Raw genomic sequence first — 25,217 nt, 5'->3', positions numbered from 1 at the left:
TTATTACAAAAATAAATTAAGGAACTCCAAAACCAAAAGAATACAAAAATAGAATAAAAAAAAGAAAAAAAGTATACAAATTCTCATGTCTATCTCCACACTCTCCCAACTTCTATCTTTTTCAACTCTGTTTGTTATTAGGAACAACAACAAAAAAAAAAATAAAAAAAAAAAGATAGAAATGGCATTGAACTCAATATACTATATAGAATTTATACAAGTCGTTGCTTTTTGGTTCCTTCTTTTGCAAATATACTTATATTGCAAATCTATATACATGTGAAAGAAAAGAACCAGTGTCTCTAGTGTGAGACGACCAACAAGACCAAAACCAACGACAAACGAGAAAGTCTCCAGTAAGTCGTTTCGTCGTTTTCAAGTCAACAACAACACGACAAGTGTATAAAAACTTCTAAGCTAAAAGCCAACCTAACCAACCACCAAGAAAGGAGGGTGTTGTTGGGTGCACTTTCTATAGATATTATTACCTCTCGCCTAATCTATCTTTAAGATTTGTTGTATTTTTTGCAACACTGTAAAAAGGCACACAAAGGCAACAAATACCTATCTAGAATGTGAGTATAATATACATTCCCTTGTTGTCGCTTTTAGCTTATAAAAGATACTTTCGATAACGATATTATACTACGACTTGAAGCTTTAAGTGCATACCATTTGACTCTCGCGTAATAATAACTCTTGTGTCGTTTAATTTTAGAGAAGATTTTTTTTTTTATTTTTATTCTCTCAAATCTTCATCCGTATTTTCGTCTCTTTTTTTGTTTTTTTTTTTTTGGTTAGTTCATTCACTTTTTCGGAATATTATATTATACAGAGAAAATGTGTGTGATTTGGGTTTCGTTTCGGCAACAAACGTGAATGAGTTCAATCCTCCCTGGCCGTTTGGGGGTAATAACTTTAACTCAATCGAGACAATTTTGTTGGGTGTTTTTTTTTTTTTTTTAATTTATGTAATTTTTTGTGTGTGGCGACCAGCAGAACTTTTGTCTTCTCTTCCTCATCAATAAAAAAAAAAAAAATCATCAAGCAACATCATCATTACCATCATCATCGTTATCAACATCGTCATTACCATCATCATTATGATCTTCATAAAAATTAAAACGAAATCAATCATCAAATCAAATTAAAAAAAAAAAAAAAAAACACCAGAGAATAATTTAGTGAATTATCTCCTTTTTCTCTTTTTCTTGAAACCTTAAGGGGCATTCACATTGCTGCAACAGATAACAACAACAACAGCAGCGCCATCATTGTCGTCGTTGTTGAGCAACATCAGAGCCAACAGAGTCCATCATTATCAAATAAATCGCCATCCAACAACCAACCAACAAGGACAACTCTATTTTACTCTTTCTCTTCAAGATAAAAAATTTTAAATCAATGAAGATTCAAAAGAAAAGGCATATAAATTTAACAAAAGGATTAAATTAAATTGTGTAAAGAAAATAAAAAACATTTAATTAAATAAAAGAAAAAATAAAAAAAAAAAAGAAAAAAAGTGTGTGCGGGGTGTAAAAATCTTATTCGCAATTGCAAATTGGTCTCGGTCGTGTAGTTGTCATAGTCGCCGTTGCACGTCGCCACCGGCTTCTTGGTTTGTGGAAACAAAGCTTAAGTGTCAGTTTCGATTTCACTTACCGGCATTTCGCATCGAATCCTCTCTTCTTGTTCTTCTCTGTCTCTTATTTGTCTATCGAGTGTGTTATCGATAATTTTTGTAAGATATCAAGAAAAAAAAAAGAGAAGTCATTTTGTGATAAAAAAATATAAACAAATTACGATTTTTTTTTGTGATATATAATTCACGGTTTGTTTTATTCTTCTTCTTAATCTTCATAATTTTTGTATCATCATCTTCTCTCTTTCTCTCTCTTACTCTCTTTGACTCGTGGTGGTCTTTGTGTTGTAAAAAAACATACAGAAAAAAAATATAAATAAATGTTTATCAAAAATAATTCACACCTTGATAGCGAGCTGTTTTGCGGCAGCAGTGGCAGCAGCAGCAATAACAGCAGCAGCAACAATACTAACGGTACAACAAATAACAACGGCAACAATAATAACACAAACAACAATAAAATTGAAAAATATTTGCGACAGACAACAATAGGAACACCATCATCCACAGCAACAACAACAACAAATTTAATAAAATCATCAGCACAACGAGCTGCTGCAATACCAATAGCAACATTAAATATCACAAGTGCAGCGCTAGTAGCTACATCATCATCATTTGCTTCGGCGGCAAAGCAAAGAAACAGCAGCACCTCATTAATAAAATCAACAAAAATGGATGACGATTCAATGGAGGAGGAAATAGTACCTGTAAATATACTTAATTTTTTTTTTTAAATTTTTTTAAATTAAAATAATTTTCATATAAATTTTTTTTTGATTGGTTAGTTTGTGTGTGTGAATTTCTTTTGTAGTATAATTTTGTTACCGGTGGTTATGGCGATGGTGCACAGTGGTGCCTTTGGTGGGTTTTTGGTGTCAAAAATTATTTGCATGGGCCATTGCTTGATGGAAAGTTAGGAAATTTGGTACACTGAAGTGTATAGAGAATACGAAAAAACAGCCAACTTTTTTGTATTCAAAATGACAGCTCCAAATTGGCGGACAGAAAAAACGTTTAAATAGAATTTTCTTTTTTCAAAACAGTTTAAAAGCTAAAAATTTGGCCTAAATTCATGCCAGAAAGGTGTTTAGTTAAGTTTTTGTTTATTTAGTTTTAGTACAATTTTGACATCTTTCTTCTTTAAAATTTTAGGGTTATATGGTTGCCAACTATGTTTTAAAGTAATTATTATAAAAAAAAAAACATGATAAATGAACAAATATAATGTTCAACAAAACTGAGTATTTATTATATTTTTCTAATTGATTTTTATATTCTTAGTTCAAATATGAAGTCGAAAAAAATCTATGACTCACGTTTTTTGAGATACATATAAGAAGTTCAAGTTATTTCACAACGTGACGTCATAGATTTTTTTTACTTTGAATTTGAATTAAGAATATAAAAATTAATTAGAAAATTATATTTTGGTTCACCGAAAAAATAAATACTCAATTTTATTGAATATTGTAATTTTTCGTTTATCATGGTTTTTAATATTTCCTAGTTGGCAACGATATAACCACAAAATTTTCATTTTTTTTTTGTGCAAAATAAAAAAGAGAGATGTCTAAAACTAAATACACTAAAATAAAGTATATTTCTTAGTTTGATGATTATTCTATATTTTCGTCGACGTTTTGAAATTTCGATATTTGAAAACGTCTTTTTCAAGACATTTTTATTGAAGTTTTAAAATATTTAAGCCACCAAAAAACCATTATAAGAATTTAACTGAGAATCATAAGAAACCTCTTACTAAAGAAGATAAGTATTTATTTCATATTTATTAGCATTTTTTAATTATTTTAATTAATATTAATAAAACGTCGACGAAAATATAGAAAAATCATCAAACTTATACCTATAGCCTGCTTAGAAGAAATTTATTTAATCTTAAAAAAGGTCACAAAGATAGGAACAATAATTTAAAATACAGAAAATTAAATATTTACTTTGAAACATAGTTGGCAACCATACACCAAAAATTTTGAAAAAAATATACATATGAATAAAATGTCAAAATTGTGCAAATTTAAAAAAAAAAAACATGAAATAGAATATTAAGAGGTCTAAAAGCTTGTTTTACTTATTTGGGACTTTTTGGTCTTTGTTTTTAAAATTATCGATTTTTTGTCATTGATGTGAACAGTTTAACCTAAATCAAACTTTTAACAATTTTTTAACATGAATTTAGTCAATGTTAAGCTTATATACTGTTTTGAAAAGAAAATTCTGTCAAAACTCTTATTCTGTCTGCCATTGAGAAGTCGCCATTTTGAATAAATAAGGGTTGGCAGCATTTTCGTATTCTTTTTCATGACATTTCGTCAAGAAGTGGCCATTCAAAAGATTTTAACGCCAAAAACTAACAAAGGCTCCACTGTGTGGCGATGGCGGTGTGTTATATGTGCATTTCCTGTTGTGAAAAGAAATGTCTGCCATATCCACCCTCTTCTTTTTTTTTCTTCTGTGTAAGAGAGAATTTTTCTTTGTTCTCTCCTTTCTTTGTGTTTTTTGTTGAACAACGGTATTATACCTATACCATATGTGTTCCTGTTTTTTTTTACAACTCTACTACAATCAGTTATCTCTTATTATTTTATTTATAATATTAATCTCTTTTTTTTTTTGTTTATCATCATTTTTAATCTTGTTTTTACAACCCTTTTGATGAGAATATTGTACAATTTAAAAAGAGATAATGAACTGTGAACGAGTATTAACCGGAAAAAAAAAATAGGAAATTTGACACTGGTTGGTCAAATCAACACACAATATTTTATTTATTCTATTTTATTATCAGTTTTTTTTTACTTTTTAATATGATCTCTATAAAAATATAAATGTTTACACAGAAAATTTCACGGTGATATCAAATTGTAAACAAAAAATGCATTTAAATTGTTTTTTTTTTTTTTTTTATTTTGTGGACGTGAACAAGAAAAAAAATGAAACTATTTATTTTGTGGTTGTGGTTAGATTTATTAATACGATACCTATAAATCTAAGCATGTATAAATATGACGATAGTGCAGGCAGAGATAAGGTTTTTTTTTTCTTAGACGAACTGATGGAAGTTGAAAATATTTACTCAACATTTTGTGTAAAAAAAAAATAATAACCGTGAATAAAAAAAAAAAAACTTTGTTTCGATCTTGCCAGGAGTCGAACCTGGAATCTTCTGATCCGTAGTCAGACGCGTTATCCATTGCGCCACAAGACCGTTGAAATTATTCATGTCAATGGGGATACATAGTTATAGGTGATGGAGTGATGATTGATGAATACAAAAATAATCTTTGTTGTTTGAAAGAAGAATTATAAATTAATAAAAAAAATAAATTAATTTAATTGAAAAAGAAAATTTGAAAAGTTTTGAAAATATTTTTTGAAGCACTAGACAAAGTTATTATAATATTACACTCCCTTCTTATACTGGTGAAGCTTTCATTCTTAGACTCTATACATATGAAGCTAGTCTTCGTTGGTTGTGATTTATATGTACTTCTCCGAAGCACAATAGATACCTACATATATTTATCTACTGAAACAAGTTTCTTTATTTTTGGTGTAGAATGTTATCCCTCGACTGAGCAAGGGTGTTTTTTTTGTTGCATATTTTGATATTTTAGAGCCAATTAAATATTAGTTAAGTACCCAAAAATTAAATTAAGTAGTCCAGCACTTAATTATTCTAGACGAATTGTTTTGAAAAAAGATGACATTCAACAAAGTTAAACAAAATAGTATATAAAGTTATGGTTTGTTATAGTACTCCGTAGATTTCTGGGTTTTAAAAAGTTTTAAAAAACCATTTGTTTGAATAATAAATTTGCCTTTCATTAAAAATAAAACAAATAGGTATTTATCAAATAAATAAAATTTGCATTGAAAAAAAAAATGTTATTTGCAAATGAAAAAAAATTGCATTAAAATAATAATTTAATTGCAAATAAAAAAATATTGTATAAAAAAAAAAAAAAAATACATAAAATATGTGCATAAAATATTTTATGATATTCTTCGATTTTGTAGGTATTGATTTTTTCTTCAATAAAAAAAATTTATTTCATTTCAAAAAGCGTCTCACGGGTCGTTTGAACGCGACACTACTCTAAGTGTCTTGCACTCCAGATTTTTTGATGCAGAAATGTTCCTTGGGGTCTAAATAGTAGGAAAAAAGCTTTTTTAAAATTTTCTATCGAGCTATTGGTTTTTTTACGAGCTTAATTAATTATAAAAAAAACGTATTTTTACGTACTTTCACTCACGTTTTTGTTAATAACTCTGTTAAAAATAATGGTAGAAACTCAAATAATGGCTCTGTTTTTAGAAAAAATATGCCTCTTTTTAACGTCGTTTAAATCAAATTGCCATCATTTTTATATCTTCAGATATTCAAATCTAAATCCATTCATTTTTTCTGCCCAGTTCGAAATCGAAAAGTTTTTTTTTTAGAGAAGTCAGAGTATACTTTTCTAATAATAAAATCTGTTTAAATCTTTTTGATATCGCTTTTCTTCTCCGAGAAATCCATGAATTCAACATGTTTGGTGAATATTCTCTATGCAAAAAAAATCTAATGTTCGTTTGGGTTTCATGGAAAATCGCAAAAAATATTTGCATTCCTTTAAGTTTTTTGGTAAGTTTATTGGTAAGGAAATTTTTGAAATTTTTCGATTAGTGTAATCGAATTGGGCAGAAAAAATTAATGGATTTAGATTTGAATATCTGAAGATATAAAAATGATGGCAATTTGATTTGAGCCATTATTTGAGTTTCTACCATATTTACAGAGTTATTAACAAAAACGTGAGTGAAAGTACGTAAAAGTACGTTTTTTCATAACTAATTATGCTCGTAAAAAACGAATAGCTCGATAGAAAATTTAAAAAAAGCTTTTTTCCTACTATTTAGACCCCAAGGAACATTTCTGCATCAAAAAATCTGGAGTGCAAGACACTTCGAGTAGTGTCGCGTTCAAACGACCCGTGGTCTCTCATCTGTTATTTTAATATGTAATTTTCAGCATTTCCCATGAGTTGTGGTTCAAAATGAAAGCAGGGAAGTCTTTCAGAATTTTGAAAATTTTTCATGTCGACTTGATTTAAAATAAAAAAAAAAAAAATTATATATAATAATAATAGTGTTTTTTGTTTAAGAAAAAATTCAAAAAAGTTAATGGTTTGACTGTTGTTTTTAGATAAGTTATTAAAGGTAGGTAGGTTTTATCCAAAAACAGTTCTTTGTAATTACTGACTTTTTCCAATATGTTTATCTAACTCTATTTCAACGATAATTTAATTTGTATGTACAAAAGCGTGGGAATACAATTAAAATAAAATATTATTTTCATACAAAAAATGGTTTGAACGTTTTCAAAGTAAAAAAAACTAATTTTTTTCACAAAATGATCCAATTAAAAAAAGTTTACCAACAAAATTCGTCTTAATATTATGAAATATATTTTATATACAGGGTGTCCCACAGTCACCGCCCCAAACGAAAACCATGGATTCCTGAGGTCATTTTAAGTATAAAAACTTAAGAGGTAATTTTCTCGTTTTCGTCCCGTTTTCGAGTTACCACGGTTTTTATGATTTTTGTTCTCTTTTCCCTTATCTGGCTTTATCTTTGCCAAACTATGTTTGATTTGAAAATTTTTTTTTACAACCAATCAAGAATTTATTACAGTTTTAGTTTGTCTCAAAACTTTTTTTCTGCGGACAACCGTTTCTCAACAATTTTGCATCAAACACAATTTTCTTCGTTTCTTAAGTTGTTCTTTACACTTTCATATCATTTAAGTAAAAAAAAAACATGTTAATGAGTATTAATTTTTTGTGCTTTTTATTAAAGCCCAGTTTATTTTCATAAAAAAAAAATAAGTTTTATTTCATAAAAAAGGCTACTGAAAGTAATTAAAAAAATAAACAAACTGAGTGAATTAAAAAAAAAAAATAATTTTTAAATAAAAATTAATTTAAATGAACTAAAAACTTTTTCTGAGCTATTGTGGTTAAGAAAAGAACAAATAGATAAAGCTCAGAAAAAGTTTCAATTCATTTAAATTGATTTTGTATTTAAAAATTATTTTTTTTTTAAATTCACTCAGTTGGTTTATTTTTTTTAAATTACATTCAGCAGCCTTTTTTATGAAATAAAACTTATTTTTTTTTATGAAAATAAACTAGGCTTTAATAAAAAGCACAAAAAATTAATACTTATTAACGTGTTTTTTTTACTTAAATAATATGAAAGTGTAAAAAACAACTTAAGAATCGAAGAAAATTTAGTTTGATTCAAAATTTTGGAGAAGCGGTTGTCCGCAGAGAAAAAAGTTTTGAGACAAACTAAAACTGTAATAAATTCTTGATTTTTTGTAAAAAAAAATCTTTCAAATTAAATGTAATTTGCCAAAGATAAAGCCAGTTAAAGGACAAGAGAGCAAAAATCATAAAAACCGTGGTTACTCGAAAACGGGACGAAAACGAGAAAACTACCTCTTAAGTTTTTCGACTTAAAATGACCTCAGGAATGCATGGTTTTCGTTTGGGGCGGTGACTGTGGGACACCCTGTATATAATGAAATTAAAAGAAATATGAGAAATATTGAGCTTTTCAAAACTTTAGATTCAAAAAATCTTGAGATTATCTGATGTTATTTGCATAATGTAAGTTTTCTTTTCTTTTTAAAAAAATCATGCAAATTAAAAGATGACATTCTAACTTTGACCATACGAGATTTTTGTTGTAATTTGTTGGTTTTGACGTTCTTTCAAACATTCAGACTAAGAGAATTGTTCTCCACATTATGATTGAATCATACGGTTGGGCCAGCTTTTTATCTATGAATTATAAGTAATGAATAAAAAATACCTAATAAAAAAAAACACATCACAAAATATTCAAGCATGAAATTTATATTCAATATGCGAAACACAACAAATAGCTTTACGCTCTGAATATTCATTCATTCAAACAAATAAAAAATAAAAATAAAGCGAAATAAAACAAATCAAAGTGTGAAAAATGGCAAAAAGTAAAACGATTATCACTCATTGATCATCTACGAGTAGGTACTTATAAATAATGTTTACACTGTTAACCGATAAGACTTTGAGAAAAAAAAAAGACTACAACTTTTTTTAAGTCAACTAAAGACATGAATTAGAGAAATAATTTGTTAAAGTAAATTACATTAACATAATTAACTAGCTTGACGATATTCATAAATTTTTTTTAAGAATATGTAGTTGTCAAAACTTTGATTTAAGTGAATGTGAACTAAAATCACCGAAATGAAAAAATCGTATGAAAATTTTTAATTTTGTAATTTTTATTGTAAACGAATAAATAATATTTACAAGTGCAAGGATTTTTTTGCAAAACTAAATTTACTGCAACTAGGGAAATATTTTGTTTGATTAAATCACGAAAAATTATTCTTGTATCATGATATTTTGTAGAAAAAAAAACATGACAGGAAATCAATAATAGGTACACATACGAGAATATAGGTAATCAAGAAACTACTTAATCACAGAGATTTTAATTAGTTTTTGCCAATTTTCTCACGTCGCGTTGTCGTATCGTTTTCATTCTTTTCGCCTTCGGACATAACACTCGTAAATCAAGGGTTGTTAATAGTGCAGGCAGCATAATGAAGGGTAAATCGGCGTATCGATTTCAACCACAAAGAAAAAAAAAACTAATTATTAAGTTGCTTTGCTATTATTTGAAATGTCATCGGCATTATATTTGCTGACTGTTATTGGTAATATTGTATATCTACGTATTTTTTTTTTTGATAACAGTTAAATTAGTTATTTGCTTGTTTATTGAAAAATTTTATTAATTAGAATGATAAGTTGAATGAAAGAAAACTTATACACTTTTTGATAGCTTACTGCAAATGAGCATAACTATAGTTTTGATTGACGATCGAATGAAACTTGTTGTGGGTGTTTGATGGAAAGTTTTGTTTATTTTTATAATTGATAGATAGATATCAATCGTATTGAAATATATCAATGGAAGTATTTTTATTTAATAAAATAAATAAAAAAAAAAATACATACGACACTTCTACTATTGGAGATGCCGGGGTTTGAACCCGGGACTTCTCACATGCGAAGCGAGCGCTCTACCACTGAGCTACATCCCCAACGAAATGTTGCCTTGTTGGCAGTTTAATGTTTTTTTGCTTTATTCTTGCCTTCGTCCTTATATAAATAGGGCCAAAAAACAAACAAACTATGGAAACAAATGGGGGACTTTTAAGGAATGTTTTATCTTATTTTTCGTAGGGAAAAAGTAGTCCTAGAACTTCTTGTCGGGAATTTTGAACGAGTTTAATTTTTGTTTTGACAACTATGGTAATTTAGTGTTACAAAAAAAAAAAACAATATTTCTAATTTTGATGAATTACTAAAAAAATCATATTTGGAAATAAAAAGAAAATACATGTATTCTAAAAATAAATATTTGATAATCAAACTTAAATTATGTTTTCGACAATTTATGTTTTTTTTAAATAAAAATATCTCTTTAAATATCAGTTGGAGGAAAGTCTCAGCATAAAAAACTTGATAAAATTTGTCGATAGCTTTTACCTGCAGCAAATTAGTACAATTAGGCTACAATAAGTCATTACAAAAAATTAAAAGATATAATATAAGTACATAAATCTACATATTACACTGGTCTACAATATTTAATTTTTTTTTTGTGCGGACACTAAAATATACTTTTCTATAGGTTTTTTATCAGCTCCCGTTTTTGAAATATTACCTACCGTTAGAAAGTTTAAAAAAAAAATCGTTTTTTTGACTTATTTTGAAGTTAACAAGATTTTCCCCACATGAACCAAAATATACTTTTCTGAAAGTTTTCGGTGTACTGAACTCGAATCCGAAGTCAAAAATATCCTATCAGCTTCCGTTTTTGAAATATTTATTCATGTGGGCTATGTAGTAGGTTTGTACAAACTTTTACTTTGTACCGTATCAAACTCCGGAAACCCTACGTCCCAATTTCTTTTCTTTTTCACGTTCAACTTCTTTTATAGTATATGATGACTACTATGGCAACTTTCTTGCACCCATATTCAACTTTTAAGGCAAGGTTAGGTTAGGTAAGATAAGGGTAGGTTAGGTACTGTATCTCCCATATATCTATAAAGATTTCGAAAAATTGTAAAATTCTCGAAACCAACTCTGACGATTTTGATTAAATTTAGCGTGTGTAATGCTCTAATTTAACCAAAACTGCTCGGCAAACTCAAATTCATGGATGCTTTATTTTGCGAAAATTTGCATGTGTTTCGACTATTCGTGAATATCTCGCGGAACTGATTTCCTTCAAAACTTACCTTTCTAATATAAAAGGATAGTGCATATTTAAATTTCCAAAAAAAATTTTATTTGAAAAAATAAATTTTTTTTAAACCCCCTAATAACTCCAGTCAAAGCGTCGGAAAAAAGGGCCTAACCTTGCGCACAGAGGCAATGTCATTTTTTATTTCATGGATCGATAGGGGTATATTTAAAAGGCTTAAACACAATTTCTCACCACCTGATCATTCTTTTTAGCGGAGTTATTCACAAAAATGCATTTTTTTTGGGATATTTTACTTCTAAGCTTATATCTTTGCTCCAGATTGTCGTAGACCAAAAAATAAACATACATTCTCTTCCTTATAATATTTTCTATCGTTGTATGTAATTTCATTGTATTTGAGTGAGTAAATACAAAATGGCAGCCATTTAAAGTCAAATTCTTGTTGTTAAAAAACACATTTTTGTCATTATTTCGAAAAAAGCTTATATCATGTTTGACATTTTTCTAACCTATTTTGTAGCCCTATTCATGTCTTGCTCTTAGCTCTTTATCACCAAAGATAGCCGAGCAATTGATAAATGAACGCACGAAAAAACGGTGCGAAAACACCAAAAAATATCGTTTTTTAGGAATAACTATTGATTGTTCGTTACAACATTTTCTATCGATTTGGTGCACATTATTTTTGTTTTGAAACAAATAAAAAATAAGTAATATTAACACAAAGACGTTTTTTTGTTTAGCAAACTCTTGCCTTATTATTTTGTAAACGGTGCAAGTATTGGCTAACAAAATATAATACTGTTGTAGTCCTTTAAATTATCTACAATTTAAAAAAAAAATTTAGCTCTCTACGACGACTCGATATTCAAACAAAATAAGAAGTTTCCGATATGTTCAAGATGTATATTCTGGGTATGGTAGTCATGAATAGGTCAAAATTGTGTATTAGTTTGACAGTTTAACACATTAACGATTTTAGTTTTTTTTTGTACCTTAATTATTCATATGTGAGTTTTAAAATTATTTTCGTCTAGACCTTCCAATCTAATCACAGATCATCGGATTTGCCAACTTTCGTCAGACAATATATCGTTCATAAGTGATTTGAGTTACTAATAAATGTGCGGTGTTTAATATAATGATTATATTTTCTAATATTGATAGATGATGGATGAGTTAAACAAAGTATAATTTTTTCTCTATCCTAAACCATATTTATCTCTAAGGCAAATAATGTATCCCCAAAATCGATTAACTTTAATGAGAAAAGTTTACAAATAGGTACTTTTTTTTTCAATTCTTAGCTTCAATAAAAATATATATTCAAGGTTATCAAATAAATCTATAAGATTAATAAGAGTACCCGTCTCGTAGCTACTCAAATATTGTCACCAACTCTCTTCGTCAATCGTCTCGTCTGTCTTTCACAAAATACACTGAACAAGCTTTTGTCTCTTAAATACAAATAAAATGATTGATGCGAATGCAATTTCATTTGTGCTTTTTTTTTTTTTAATTTGTTTCACTTTAAGTTATAATATGGGAAAGCAAGTATCACAGCTGCTATATTGCTGTTGACTGCCTGTTGGGCTATGTAAGACTCGCCTCAATCATTCAAATAAAATAAAGTTAAACAAATAGGCCAATTTGCACATATCGATTTTTATCTATTTGATGTTGTCTACTGCTAGAAAATGAAGGCAGAAGCTCTAATTACAAATCGATTCTACGGGTTAAATGTATAAACACACAACATATATAGCCACTTTTACCGCCCATAGTTCCTCAAATTATCTATGTTTAGGAATAGGAAAAAATATACACTATGGCTTGTTTGATTAGGTTTAGTGATAATTGCATTTTGTTTGTTAAAAATGTATCACAGGTATTGTATGTATGTTTGGTGATAATTTTTGCCCAGATAACCATTTGCCATGTTTGGGAACTATTTAACCTACAAAAAATGAAAGAAAAATATAAAAAAATTAATAAAATGAATAAAAAAAAAATAAAAAAAAAATATAATAAATAATAAAATGAATAAAAAAAAATAAAAAAATATATAATAAATAATAAAATGAATAAAAAAAAAAAAAATAAAAAAAAATATAATAAATAATAAAATAAAAAAAAATAAATAAAAATAAATACTAAATATAATTAAAAAAAAAAAATATATAGGTAAAAAAAGTATTTGTGAACATTTGCTTAGAATGTTAAGACTTTTTAGGCAAAAATAAAAAAAAATTATTTAATCTTAAATAAAAATTTAAAAAAACCATAAAATTTAATGGAAACTCAAAAAATGTATGATGATTTATGATTTTATGATGATTTATTTTTTGTTATATACAAAATAAGTTTTTTTGAAAATTTTAGATTTTAATATTTTGGGTTCTCAAACTGTTCTGTACTGTTTTAAGTTGAAGTTAAGTCATTTAGAAAAAAATCTAAAAAATGTTATTTTAAAAATAAAAATATTATCTGTGGTATTACACACATTTGTTTAAAAACATGATCATAAGAATGGTTTTTGAGAAGAATCACCTTTTTCATATTGGTGACATGCATATACCGTTAGTTTTAATCCTAAAAAAATAATTTCTCCTCACTTTTTTTGGTTTGGTATGTAGCTCGAGATAGAGCGAGACCCACAAATATATACTGTAATGCGAGAACCACTTTTTTTTCGCATTTTCTTTCTCGACTCTTTTACGAATCTTAAATGTTCCCTCAAGTTCCCATATCACAGATAAAAAAAACGGAAGAAAACTATTATTAAAAAAAAAAAAATTAAAGATTAAAAAAATAAAATACAGTACATCGAAAAAAATTAAAAATCAATGAAAAATAATAATATAATAAAAATAATAAATAAAAAAAAAAAAATAATTAAAATAAAAGTAAATAAATAAATAAATACCAAATAACTTAACAAATAAATAAATAATAAAAATAAAAGAATAAAACAAAAAAAGTTAACAAAAAATAAATAAACAGGAAATAGGAAATAAAAAAAAAAAACAGTAAATTTAGAATAAGAGAAAATGAAAATAAAAAAAAAAAACTAAAGAAAACAGCAAAAAATATTAAATAAACATAAACAAAAATTAAAAACAAGTAGGTAATACAAAAAAAAAAATTGCTTAAAATGTGAAAAATAAAAAAAATTAAAATTAACATAAAAATAAATAAACAAAAAATTAACTGAAAAACAAAAAAATGTAAAAACCATATAGAAACTACAATACATTGACACAGTTAAATAAAAAACAGATTAATAAAAAAATTAATAAAAAATGAGATTATGGGAAATTAGTAATTTAAATCACATTTTTCGCGGGACAAAATTTTTTTCATGGAATGTGTTCGGGTGGTTGTCCTTATCATAAAAGTCAATTTGTTGGGAAAATTGGAGGTTGGGAACAGCCGCCATCTTGGAAAAGAGATTGGTATCGTTTTTATTGAATAGCTCCATTGTTATTCATTTTAACAAAAAATGACAAAGGTAAGACTTATCAACAATAAGATTATCTAAAAAATGATATACAAAACAATTCCGTAAGTTGATTAAATAAAATTTTACAGTTGGTCAAAGTGCGGGTTTCTATCGCAAGGTTGGGACAAAATGACATTTGTTCATATATCTGACGAACTTTTGATCTGTTTGGATAATTCTTCAAGAATGAATTATAGTACTTATAATTACCTATAAAATGAGCCCACAATCGTTATTGTAACCATCGTATTGTAGAAGTAATCCAACTCCGAAACTCTCCATGTACTAGTCCAAAGTTAGAAAAAAACTAGTTTTTTGCTAGTAGGCCGAGAAAATTTTGGGAGTAGAGGTACAACCATAATATAAGTACGCAGTTTTGTACCCATGCTCGTCTTTATATCGAATTCAAAGGTTTGAAAGTTCTAATTTTGTGCTTTATACGGTTTTCGGGGGGTTAAACAACGTAAGTTTTCCAGTTAATGTGAATGAGCTAAATTTACATTATTTCAAATTATGAATATAAAAACTGATGCTCTGTCATTTTTCCTAAATTTGGACACCTCAATCTTGGGGATGTGACCAATAGAACTCAAGATATAAGCCGTTTATACGATTATGTTTTAGAGGCTTTTTTGTTTCGATTTTTCTTTGTTTATTTGAATTGAAAAGCCTGATATGGTTAGTTAAAAAAGCTTATATCGTGAGTTCTATTAACCCCATAGCCAAGATTGAGGTGTCCAGATTTAGGAAAAATGATAGAGCATCAGCTTGTATATTTATAATTTCAAATAGTATAAATTTAGCACATTCACGTTAACTGGAAAACTTACGTTATTTAACCCCCCAAAAACCGTATAAAGCACAAAATTAGAGTTGTCAGACCTTTGAAATCGACATTAACACGCGTATGGCTGCAAAACTGCGTACTTGTATTTTGGTTAATGCACCTCTACTCCCAAAATTTTCTCGGCCTACTAGCAAAAAACTAGCTTTTTTCTCACTTTGGACTAGTACATGGAGAGTTTCGGAGTTGGATTACTTCTACAATACGATGGTTACAATAACGATTGTGGGCTCATTTTATAGGTAATTATAAGTACTATAATTCATTCTTGAAGAATTATCCAAACAGATCAAAAGTTCGTCAGATATATGAACAAATGTCATTTTGTCCCAACCTTGCGATAGAAACCCGCACTTTGACCAACTGTAAAATTTTATTTAATCAACTTACGGAATTGTTTTGTATATCATTTTTTAGATAATCTTATTGTTGATAAGTCTTACCTTTGTCATTTTTTCTTAAAATGAATAACAATGGAGCTATTCAATAAAAACGATACCAATCTCTTTTCCAAGATGGCGGCTGTTCCCAACCTCCAATTTTCCCAACAAATTGACTTTTATGATAAGGACAACCACCCGAACACATTGCATGAAAAAAATTTTGTCCCGCGAAAAATGCGATTTCATGCCCATATTTTGACTAATTTCCCTGAGCTAAGAGAGAAAACTAAAGTTTGGAACAACAACAGCCCTTATTAACATATTGAAGGTAAAAATTGAAAAAAATAAACAGGAAATAGGAAAATAAAAACAAACTTTAAATTTAAAATCAGAGAAAATGAAAAAAAAACTAAAGAAAACATCAAAAAATATTAAATAAACATAAACAAAATTAAAAAACAAGTAGGTAATATAAAAAAAATTGCTTAAAATGTGAAAAAAAAAAAAATAAAAATTAACATAAAAATAAATAAACAAAAAATTAACTGAAAAACAAAAAAATGTATAAAAACATATAGAAACTAAAATAAATTGACACAGTTATAAAAAACATAGATTAATAAAAAAATGAATAAAAAAGAAAACAGCCCTTATTAACATATTGAAGGTACAAATTGAAAAAAGCTTAAGTATAAATCGAGTTGAAATAAAAAAAAACAAAATTTTTATTAATAATTCTATTAAGATACAAAATTAAAACTTTATACTTATATAACTTTCATCAATGTCATAACAGTAAAAACTTTTAGAAGTGCTGATGAGAACAATAGGACGACCATATAAAGGTTTCCAACTCATAGAATCCGTCGCCTGCGCAACGTTGAAGTTTTAAAGTTGCAAATCGAGGATAACTCCAGCTTAATGGATGGATTGGTCTTGTAAAATAATTGAATCAACGAGTTAATAAAAGAAACTATATTTAAGCTAACTGAAATCCATTCAAACAAGTGGACCGCAGTGTCGTGTTCATGCCTTATTTCTTGGCTTACACAAGACCTTTGACGACATCGTATAGTCGGTCGTGTGGTGTTGTTGTTGTAATTTTCTGGTGCTCTCAAACAATTTATTCATCAATCGACAACCCAAGTACTTGAAGCACATGAAATCGAATCTACTGTTTATATGATGAAGCAAAATGCGGGTTCAAGGCTCACCTTATAAAAACGCTGGTTTCATTTTGCCATACGGTGGCACTGCTGTGGTGTCGTGTTCTATACTGCATGTACTTTACTCTCTCTCGGATCTCGGTTTTATTCTCGGATCACATGTACACTCAATTGAGGTCTGCCTTCTGCCATTCCATCCCAACCAAGTTGTTCTATTGTGTAACGAGTAGGTATAGTCGTAGTCTCCATATCTGCCTCCCTGCCTTCTTGCATGTCTCGAGTATAACGAACGAGAATAATATGCCCCTTTTTTTTGAAGTTAAGTGCACAATTTAAGTCCAGGTGTAGACTTAAAAGTCTCACACTCTACATACTTTGCGCGTGATTGTGTGCGTGTTCTAGTAGATAATTGAGGACTAATTAGTTTTTCCACTCTGATGAGGTATTTTATTATACCACCAGTATTTTCATTCATTCCTTTTTCTCTAACTAAAACCAACCCAACACTAAATGCGTGAAGAAAATATAATAAGTTTGCCCAGGTAAATTTTAAATGGAGAACAAAAAAAAAAAAAAGAAATCGTTGGAAGTAGAAGAAGAGAAAAGAAAAACCCATGAGTAGATTAGAATGCCAGTGAAGTGAAGTGAATAAAAAACCCTTAACTTTTTTTTTGTTACAATGAGAAAAGCCAGTTAAAACAAAGTTCCGCCAGAGGGAGACACATTTATACTCACAGCAGTGCAGAACAATGTTTAGTTAGAGTGCACGATTACTGTGCATAATGAATTAACGACTTGAAATGCTGAATGCTGAAATGCAATGTTCTGTTGCATGCCATTGTACTCAACTTGTCAGTCGTCTATATGTTATTAAATAAATGAATCTTGTCTGTTTTTTTTAATTTTTTTTTATGAAAAGGGATATTAACCCTGCAAATAATGAATTTTTGATTAAAGAAGACACACATAAAACTAGAATAGACATAATGTTTGGTTCCGTAGACAAATTAAAAGACTTACTTTGAGTCATATGATTCTGAATTTTTAATTGTGAAAGATAGAAAGAGCCCTTCATCATATCCGGTAATTGTGATTTTTCGCTGACTTAATTTTATGAAGTTGGTGAAGTTGAGTCTTAGTTAAACATAACACTGTTAACCAAAATTGCAATAAATCCATTTTTACCTTTAACTTAATTTTCTACAGTTTATAAATAAAACTGTTCCAAATTTGTTAATAACCTAATTATTGCTTTAAATGGTCACAACCATGCCCATATTGATCTTTAGAAAAATCAGATATTCGTGGCATTGATTCTTAGCTGAAAAGCCTGCTCTAAAGATTAAATATTGACTCTGAATATTTTGAACACTATTCAGAAGGCAATGCTTCTCGATATAGAAAATAAGAGTGAAATTAAAACCAGTTCTTCTTGAAAATTGGGCTTTAGCCAAATCCGCCATCTTGGATTTAGGGAAAAACAAGTTTTAGTTAATAACTCGGCCATTTTTGATTTTTGACAGAAATGATTGAAAACATTTTATATATTTAAATCTAAACAAAATAAAATGAGTTTAAGGCCCGATTTATCCAACCTCCATTAAAATTAAATATAATGGAGAGTGAATTAATTAATAAATATTTCTTTTCGAATCGGAGATATTTCAAAATCAGCGTGAATTTGTCCTTTTCTCATTTAAAACAGTGCATTTCCAAATGATCTTATATTTTTAGTTTTCTGAAAAAAATCAAACTTTTCTTTTAAAAGCTGAAAATTATTTGCTTTTTTGCAGTCACTTGATTAAAGCAGAAATGGGACGTTAAAATAAAAAAAAATAATATGCGAATTTCTATGTGGCAGGCCTAGTTTAAAGAAATATCTTTAAATAGTAAAACAAAATTAATAAAATAATTGGAGGAATGCGGTCTACAAATAAAGCAACAATATTCAAATGAAATAACACTAAAAAAAATAAAAAAGTATGATTTTTTTATACACTCAAATGTTAAAATATACATTAAACTTTTGCTGACATGGTATTATTGGCTGGAGAAGCTGAATGAATATTTCCTCAAAGCCTTCAGAACAAAGGCTTGGAATACATTCTAATCTCAGAGTTGTATTCATACTGTAATGGATATCACTGAGGAAAAAAACAACTTAAAATCAACAGAAACCATGTTGATTCAAATATTTTTCGGAATGATTTTGCGTTGAAAACAAAATTTTATGTTAAACCAAAGTAGAACATCGTTATATTAAAGTGGTTTGCAGTTAGAAAACATCCCTAAAATAAAGTTGTTTCAACTTAAAAAAAAACATGAATTTAAATTAAAAAAAAAAGAAAAAATTGGTAGCGGCTGCTGGGGATCAAACCTACAACTCTTGGGTCACTTTTACTAGGCGAACGCTTAACAAACGTGCTATCTCACTGTTCGATAAAGATTAAAAATGTTTTACGTTGTTTCAATTTTAATTTAAAGATGTTTTTAGTTTTTTTTTTTAGTTTTTTCAACATTAAATCAACGTTGACCATATTAGATTTTACGTTGCGTTTTTTTCCTCAGTGTATTAATTTTTCCTTTTCGCTGGAGCAATTTAGTGTTCTGCACAAATTAAGTCATATCAAGGATCTTTCTCCGACATAATCTTCATAATTCTTTGCATAGTTTGGCAAGCGTAACTTTTCTTCTGTGTTACTTGCACTTGACGCTATATTCATATTTAAGCTTTTTAATTAATTCAGTACTTGGTTTATTGACTTGTCTATTGAACAATGTGAATGTGTGTATTCAAAGAAATTGGCGAAAATGTATCTACTTATCGCTCAAAGATTTTTGCATCTGCCTACTTATCTTATTTGAGGAGTGATTTTTCAAAAGGAAATCAAATCACTGCGCTCTTTTTTCAAACGAAGTATAAAATTCTGTTCTCAACATTCCAACTCTTAATTTAACCAGTCCAACTAAATAAAAACAGCAAATTTATCCTACAAATCGGTCTCTGAAAAAAAAAAATGGTGAAGACCGAAAATCGTATGAAAAATTGAAATTTTTTGTGTTAGTTTTTTTTCGATTTTCTGAACAATGACAAAAAGTGTTTTTATCCCCTTTTGAAAAGTCAGTCGTTATTTGATTCTGAAGAAAGTACCAGTACTTAAGATACAAAAATCAGTCTTATTATAACAATACAATAGCCAAGCACTGAATGTACCTAATGTGTGTTTGTTATATGGGTCAAAATCATGGAGGTGGAATATATATATTTGTCTCGGTTAGAAAAGTTTAAATTTCTTTTTTATTGCATCTAATATACCCAAAAATAGCGTTCCCGGACATGTCCATAACTCAAAAACTGATGACTTAAAAACACATTAAGGCCAATTATTTATTTTTAAGTATTTCTTTTCTAAATACAACTTATGCACAATACTTTTTATAAATTGGTACATCTCTTACAAAAAAAAATTAAGTTTTGTTATTTTTTTATACATAAATAAAAGTTGTCCCAAGAAAAATGATGCATAAAACCAACATTTCTTAATGTATCAGTATTTTAATCATCTAACGTACAAATTTTCCTGCAAGCAGTTTTTAAAGTTGAATTTATATAGATTTATCATTCCAAGCTTATTTTTATGGATAAATATATAAAATGTATGTAAGAAGCTAGTTTTAGTATCATTTTTAAGTAGCGTACATCAATTAACCGTCATTCCGGGAACGCTTGTTTTTGGGTATATTATGATCAAAAATCGAGGCCACTACAATATAATCTCAAAAATATTTCGTTTTACTTTGTGACATAAAAAATAAAAATAAATTAAGGTCAAAACTTCATTTCCGGGAACGCTCTTCGAATCTGAATAAATAATGTAGTTTACACTCATAATTTTGCATTTTCTGGGTATTTTTACTCAGTATCCTATGTAAGTATGGCTGTAATATACACTTTTATCAAAAAAGTTACAAAAAAACAAAAAGAAAAAATTACTTATGCCCTAAGTGTTTCGGGCGTGCATATCAGCATTTTTTTTTTTTTTTATCGGTCTCTGCCCCAAGAAATAAAGTTATATTTCATTTATTTAAGACCCACTATCTTAATAAAATAATATATCATTCACATTGAGCGGTACGATTGATCGCAAACTAAAATCTCTTATAACAAAATCTCGCATTTTTGCAAAAATCACGCAAAGCAAAATTTCGCATTTTTAACATCTCACATAACAAAATCTCGCATTTTCAAAATCCTGCTTAAATGAAAAGAGAAGGTCGAATACGACAAGTTCACATGCATTAAGTCCTTTTGACTCCAACATTCAACAGTTGACCCTGAACACTTTAAAAAACGGGCATAGGCGCCTGACAGTTAACAAACCTTTTCCTTTTCTATTTATCTCTTCAAAACAAAACGAAAAAAAAAAACAGAAGGAGGATGTTCTGGGCTTTCCTAAGCTAGCATTCGCGCGCGCGAATTAATAAATATTTTATTTCAATGCGAGATTATAAATTTCGAGATTTTAGTTTGCAAGATTTTAATGTTGCGAGATTTTGGTAAACGAGATTTTGAAATTGCGAGATTTCGATAAAAAAAGATTTCATAATGCGAGATTTTAAGATGCGAGGTTTTAAGAACAAGATTTTAAAATGCGGTCAATCGTACCCAACCCTCATTCACATTGATACTATTTCTAGACTCCTAAATTCGTTTTGAAGAGAATACCACCATTTCTAGGAACGTTTTTCTAGTACTAATTTTTGGGGTTTTAGTAAATTGAAAAATATACATTTTTGTGCTCTGTCCGTTCATGAACCGATCGAATGGCTAAAGCGAACATTTGAGCATTAAATTTTTATCATGAAACAAAGTTGATTTTTTAAGAATCCGGTCATCGAAATTTTCCACCTGTGCAGTGATTTCAGATCTGCGAGTGTAGTTTCCTATTTGTTTTAGTGCTGTTTTCACGATAGTGTAAGAGGCGTGGAGTTATAATGCGTTTTCTCAACTGTCAATATTTTAACTTTTCTCTAAGACCTAGATTCCGTTAAAACCTCACTTCAAAGGCTTTTTTTTTTGTTATTGATGAAATGTTTCTATCATCACTATCAATCCTTAAATAGACCACTCTATGAGAAGACCATAAATATTCACACGATCTTATTCCCCGAAATGAATATCTCAGCATTTTCAGTTCAAATACCTACAACACAATAATCTAACATCATCTTGCATTGTTTGTATATTTCTTTTTAATTTAAACATTTTCTATATTTTGCCTTCTGGTCGTTGTTCCTAATGATATTTATAAATTTTCTTTGTTTGTTTATCTTTATTTTTTTTCTAGCAAACATTCCTCAGTTCACCTGAATCGGATGATGAACCTATAAAGCAACTGCCAAAGGAAATCCTACTTCGCATTTTTTCATACTTAGACGTTGTTTCGTTATGCAGATGCGCCCAGGTAAGCTATATTATATAAACCTAGTGTCTAACATCTTCTATACTATATTAAAACTGCTTAAACAAAAAACAACAATAAAAATTGTTGGTATATCCAAGATGAGTTAACTAGTGCATAAGTTATAATCGTTTATGTGGGCCATTTGTACACTACACATTTTGCATTTTTTTATATTTGCACAACAACAACAAACTTAGAAAATGTTTTCGTTGTTGTTGTTGCTTCCATAAGTTGTTATATCGTTGCAACAAAGCAGAAAATTGTCTTTGTATGCAGAACGTGTAGATTAACACACATACATATTTATATGATGAATGCAAATTCAAAACGCATTGACATTTGAAAAAAACAAAATGGTAGACAAAGCAGCATTGAGCAACATCCTTGCAAGTCTTATAGGAGTCTTATACGAGTCTTAGTGGATATATAGTTTATGTGTGACAGATGAATCGGAAAGACAATACAAGTATTTCCGTAGAATTAGCTTCCTCGCATCATCCTCATAATGATGCAAAATTTTCTCTGAAAAGCTAAAAACAAAACTCCTTGAAATGTCAAAAGTAAAAGCTAACAATTTACTGTGTTGCCTGTCATTTTGACATTCATGTTAACAACATGTTGCCACTTACAATTAGAATAAAAATAAAATTGACACTTTTTCTCAATTTTTCAGTTTGAATGACACATTTTTATTTGTTTGAAGTGTGCCTCTGTTCCATTTAGTAGTTGGCGGTGGCGGCAGCACGCATCGTATTCATGTGGCACAATTACAATGCTTCTGTATAAATAAATGGACAAAGAATGCTTGATATCTTTTATTTTTTTTAAGTGATAATAACCGTTGAGTTCTTCAACTATAAAAATGTAGTTGATAGATAGATTGAGGGTTATTGTTTGAAACTCATTCTCGCATAGTGACACTAATTTTTTTGTTGATGTTGTTTTTTTTACCTACTTTTCAAATGTGTGACCTCAAAATAATTTGCAGATAATAAGAAAGAATTAAGATTAGATGGATAAATGCGAAAAATATATAATTTAATTCTAAGCCATTAAAATTATTAGAATTTTAAATAGAAATTTCAGATTAAGTGGAAACCCCTGATGAATACTTTTCCAGAAAAAAAAACTATTTTTTTATAAATCTGTTATATTTTAAGGAATAATACACAAATAACTGCCTTTTGGTTCAAACAATTGAATATAACACTTGGAAGGCACTTTAACATCTGGGTCCGAACAATAACACAGCCACACAAAAAAATATAAAAGTTCTGACCTGGGGTTGCGACTAGGTTTTTCATATAGTTTTTGGGTCGCTGAAACCGAATCAAACAATTTTTTTCTCTGATCTGGATGTGCGAATATGTTAATCATATAGTTTTTGGATCTCTGAATCCAAATTCGGAGTCAATTTCGCCCTATCACGTTAGGTTTCTGAGATATCCTCAAAAAAATGTCAAAACCAAAAAAACAAAAGTTCTTATCTGGAGTTGCGACTAGGTTTTTCATATAGTTTTTGGGTCGCTTAAACCGAATCCGAAGTTTATTTTGCCAGGTTTTTGAAAAATCCTCAAAAAATGTCTAAACTCAAAAAAAAAAAGTTCTTATCTGACATTTTTTGAGGATATCTCAACAACCTGACGTGATACGGCAAAAAAGACTTCGGATTCGGTTTAAGCAACCCAAAAACTATATGAAAAACCTAGTCACAACTCCAGATAACAATTTTTGTTCTTTTGGTTTTGACATTTTTTTGAGAATATCTCAGAAACCTGACGTGATAAGGCAAAATTGACTTCGAATCTGGATTCAGCGATCCAAAAACTATATGATTAACATATTCGCACATCCAGATCAGAGAACAAAATTTTTTTTTTCGTGACATTTTTTGAGGTTATCTCGAAAACCTGACGTGATGGGGCAAAACGGAATTCGGATTCGGTTTCAGTGACCTAAAAACTATATGAAAAACATAGTCGCAACCCTAGGTTAAGACTTTTATTTTTTTTTGTGTGGCTGTGTAATCAAAATCAAACGTTCTTAGCAAAAATTACAAATGTAGTTAGAAAAAGTATATGAATTCGTTTATATTCATATAGAGCACCTGCTCAGAAAGGCCTAATAAACTCTAATATGCGCCGTTTTGATAAACAGCAAATGTATCTAGTATGATATACATAATTTAATTTTAAATCAAACTGTCCAGCTTATATAAGAGTTAACTCATAGAAACAGTAATATTAATCTTTTTTTTTTTGTTCTATAAGTTAAAGTTGTTACAAAAAAACAGAATTGCAACAATTTGTTTTTAGACCTTTGCCTACTTCTCTTCAAAATATAATAAAGGTCAAAATATAATAAATTCATAATATAAATTAAAAAAAAAAATTAAATTGAAAATGGTCATACAAATTAATTGGTTTGGTTTGATAGCGATAGAAATTTTGAAACAGTTAAACATTATAGTTGTAGCTATCATTTGGATTTTTTCAGATTTCTAAGTATTATAATTTCGGAGATTCAGCTTGGTAAAAAAACATTTTTTTTTCTATTTTTTTTTTTAAAAGTCGTTCTTTTCATATTTAATGTCAAAAAAATAAAACTTTAAGTTTGAATATCGTCAGTACGATTCACTAAGATTTTTTTGTAGAGCGACCAATTTACAATGCATTATTGTAAAACTACAAAAATTAGAAAAATAAAAATAATTTTTTTTCCAATGTTATTTTATTTATATGGAAAATTGACAATCAGAAATAGGCAGTCAGAAATAGAATTAACAGAGCTCTGAAACAATCTGTTTTTTCAACTAATCTATCCTCAAGCATATACTTGATTTTCAAAATGTTAAATTCATCTTCGAT

General features: G+C 28.5%; 1 protein-coding gene and 2 non-coding genes across 3 annotated transcripts in view; 1 reads left to right on the top strand and 2 right to left on the bottom strand.

The window, feature by feature from the left end:
- The window catches only part of LOC129908969 (F-box/LRR-repeat protein 20), a 66,308-nt gene that overhangs the window by 19,485 nt on the left and 21,606 nt on the right, over positions 1-25,217 (top strand). The window contains exons 2-3 of the mRNA XM_055985824.1: positions 1,225-2,352; positions 22,234-22,350. Of these exons, the coding sequence (XP_055841799.1) occupies positions 1,963-2,352; positions 22,234-22,350 (507 nt within the window). The 5' untranslated portion in view covers positions 1,225-1,962. The remainder of the gene's footprint in view (positions 1-1,224; positions 2,353-22,233; positions 22,351-25,217) is intronic.
- Trnar-acg (transfer RNA arginine (anticodon ACG)) lies at positions 4,799-4,871 on the bottom strand. The gene has a single exon. It is a non-coding gene; the product is annotated as a tRNA-Arg (tRNA).
- On the bottom strand, positions 9,744-9,815 carry Trnaa-cgc (transfer RNA alanine (anticodon CGC)). Its single transcript has one exon. It is a non-coding gene; the product is annotated as a tRNA-Ala (tRNA).

The sequence above is a fragment of the Episyrphus balteatus genome, chromosome 1 (assembly GCF_945859705.1).
Source record: "Episyrphus balteatus chromosome 1, idEpiBalt1.1, whole genome shotgun sequence".
Lineage (NCBI taxonomy): Eukaryota > Metazoa > Arthropoda > Insecta > Diptera > Syrphidae > Episyrphus > Episyrphus balteatus.
Note: the sequence above shows the minus strand (reverse complement) of the source record. Positions and strands in the feature narration are given on the sequence as shown.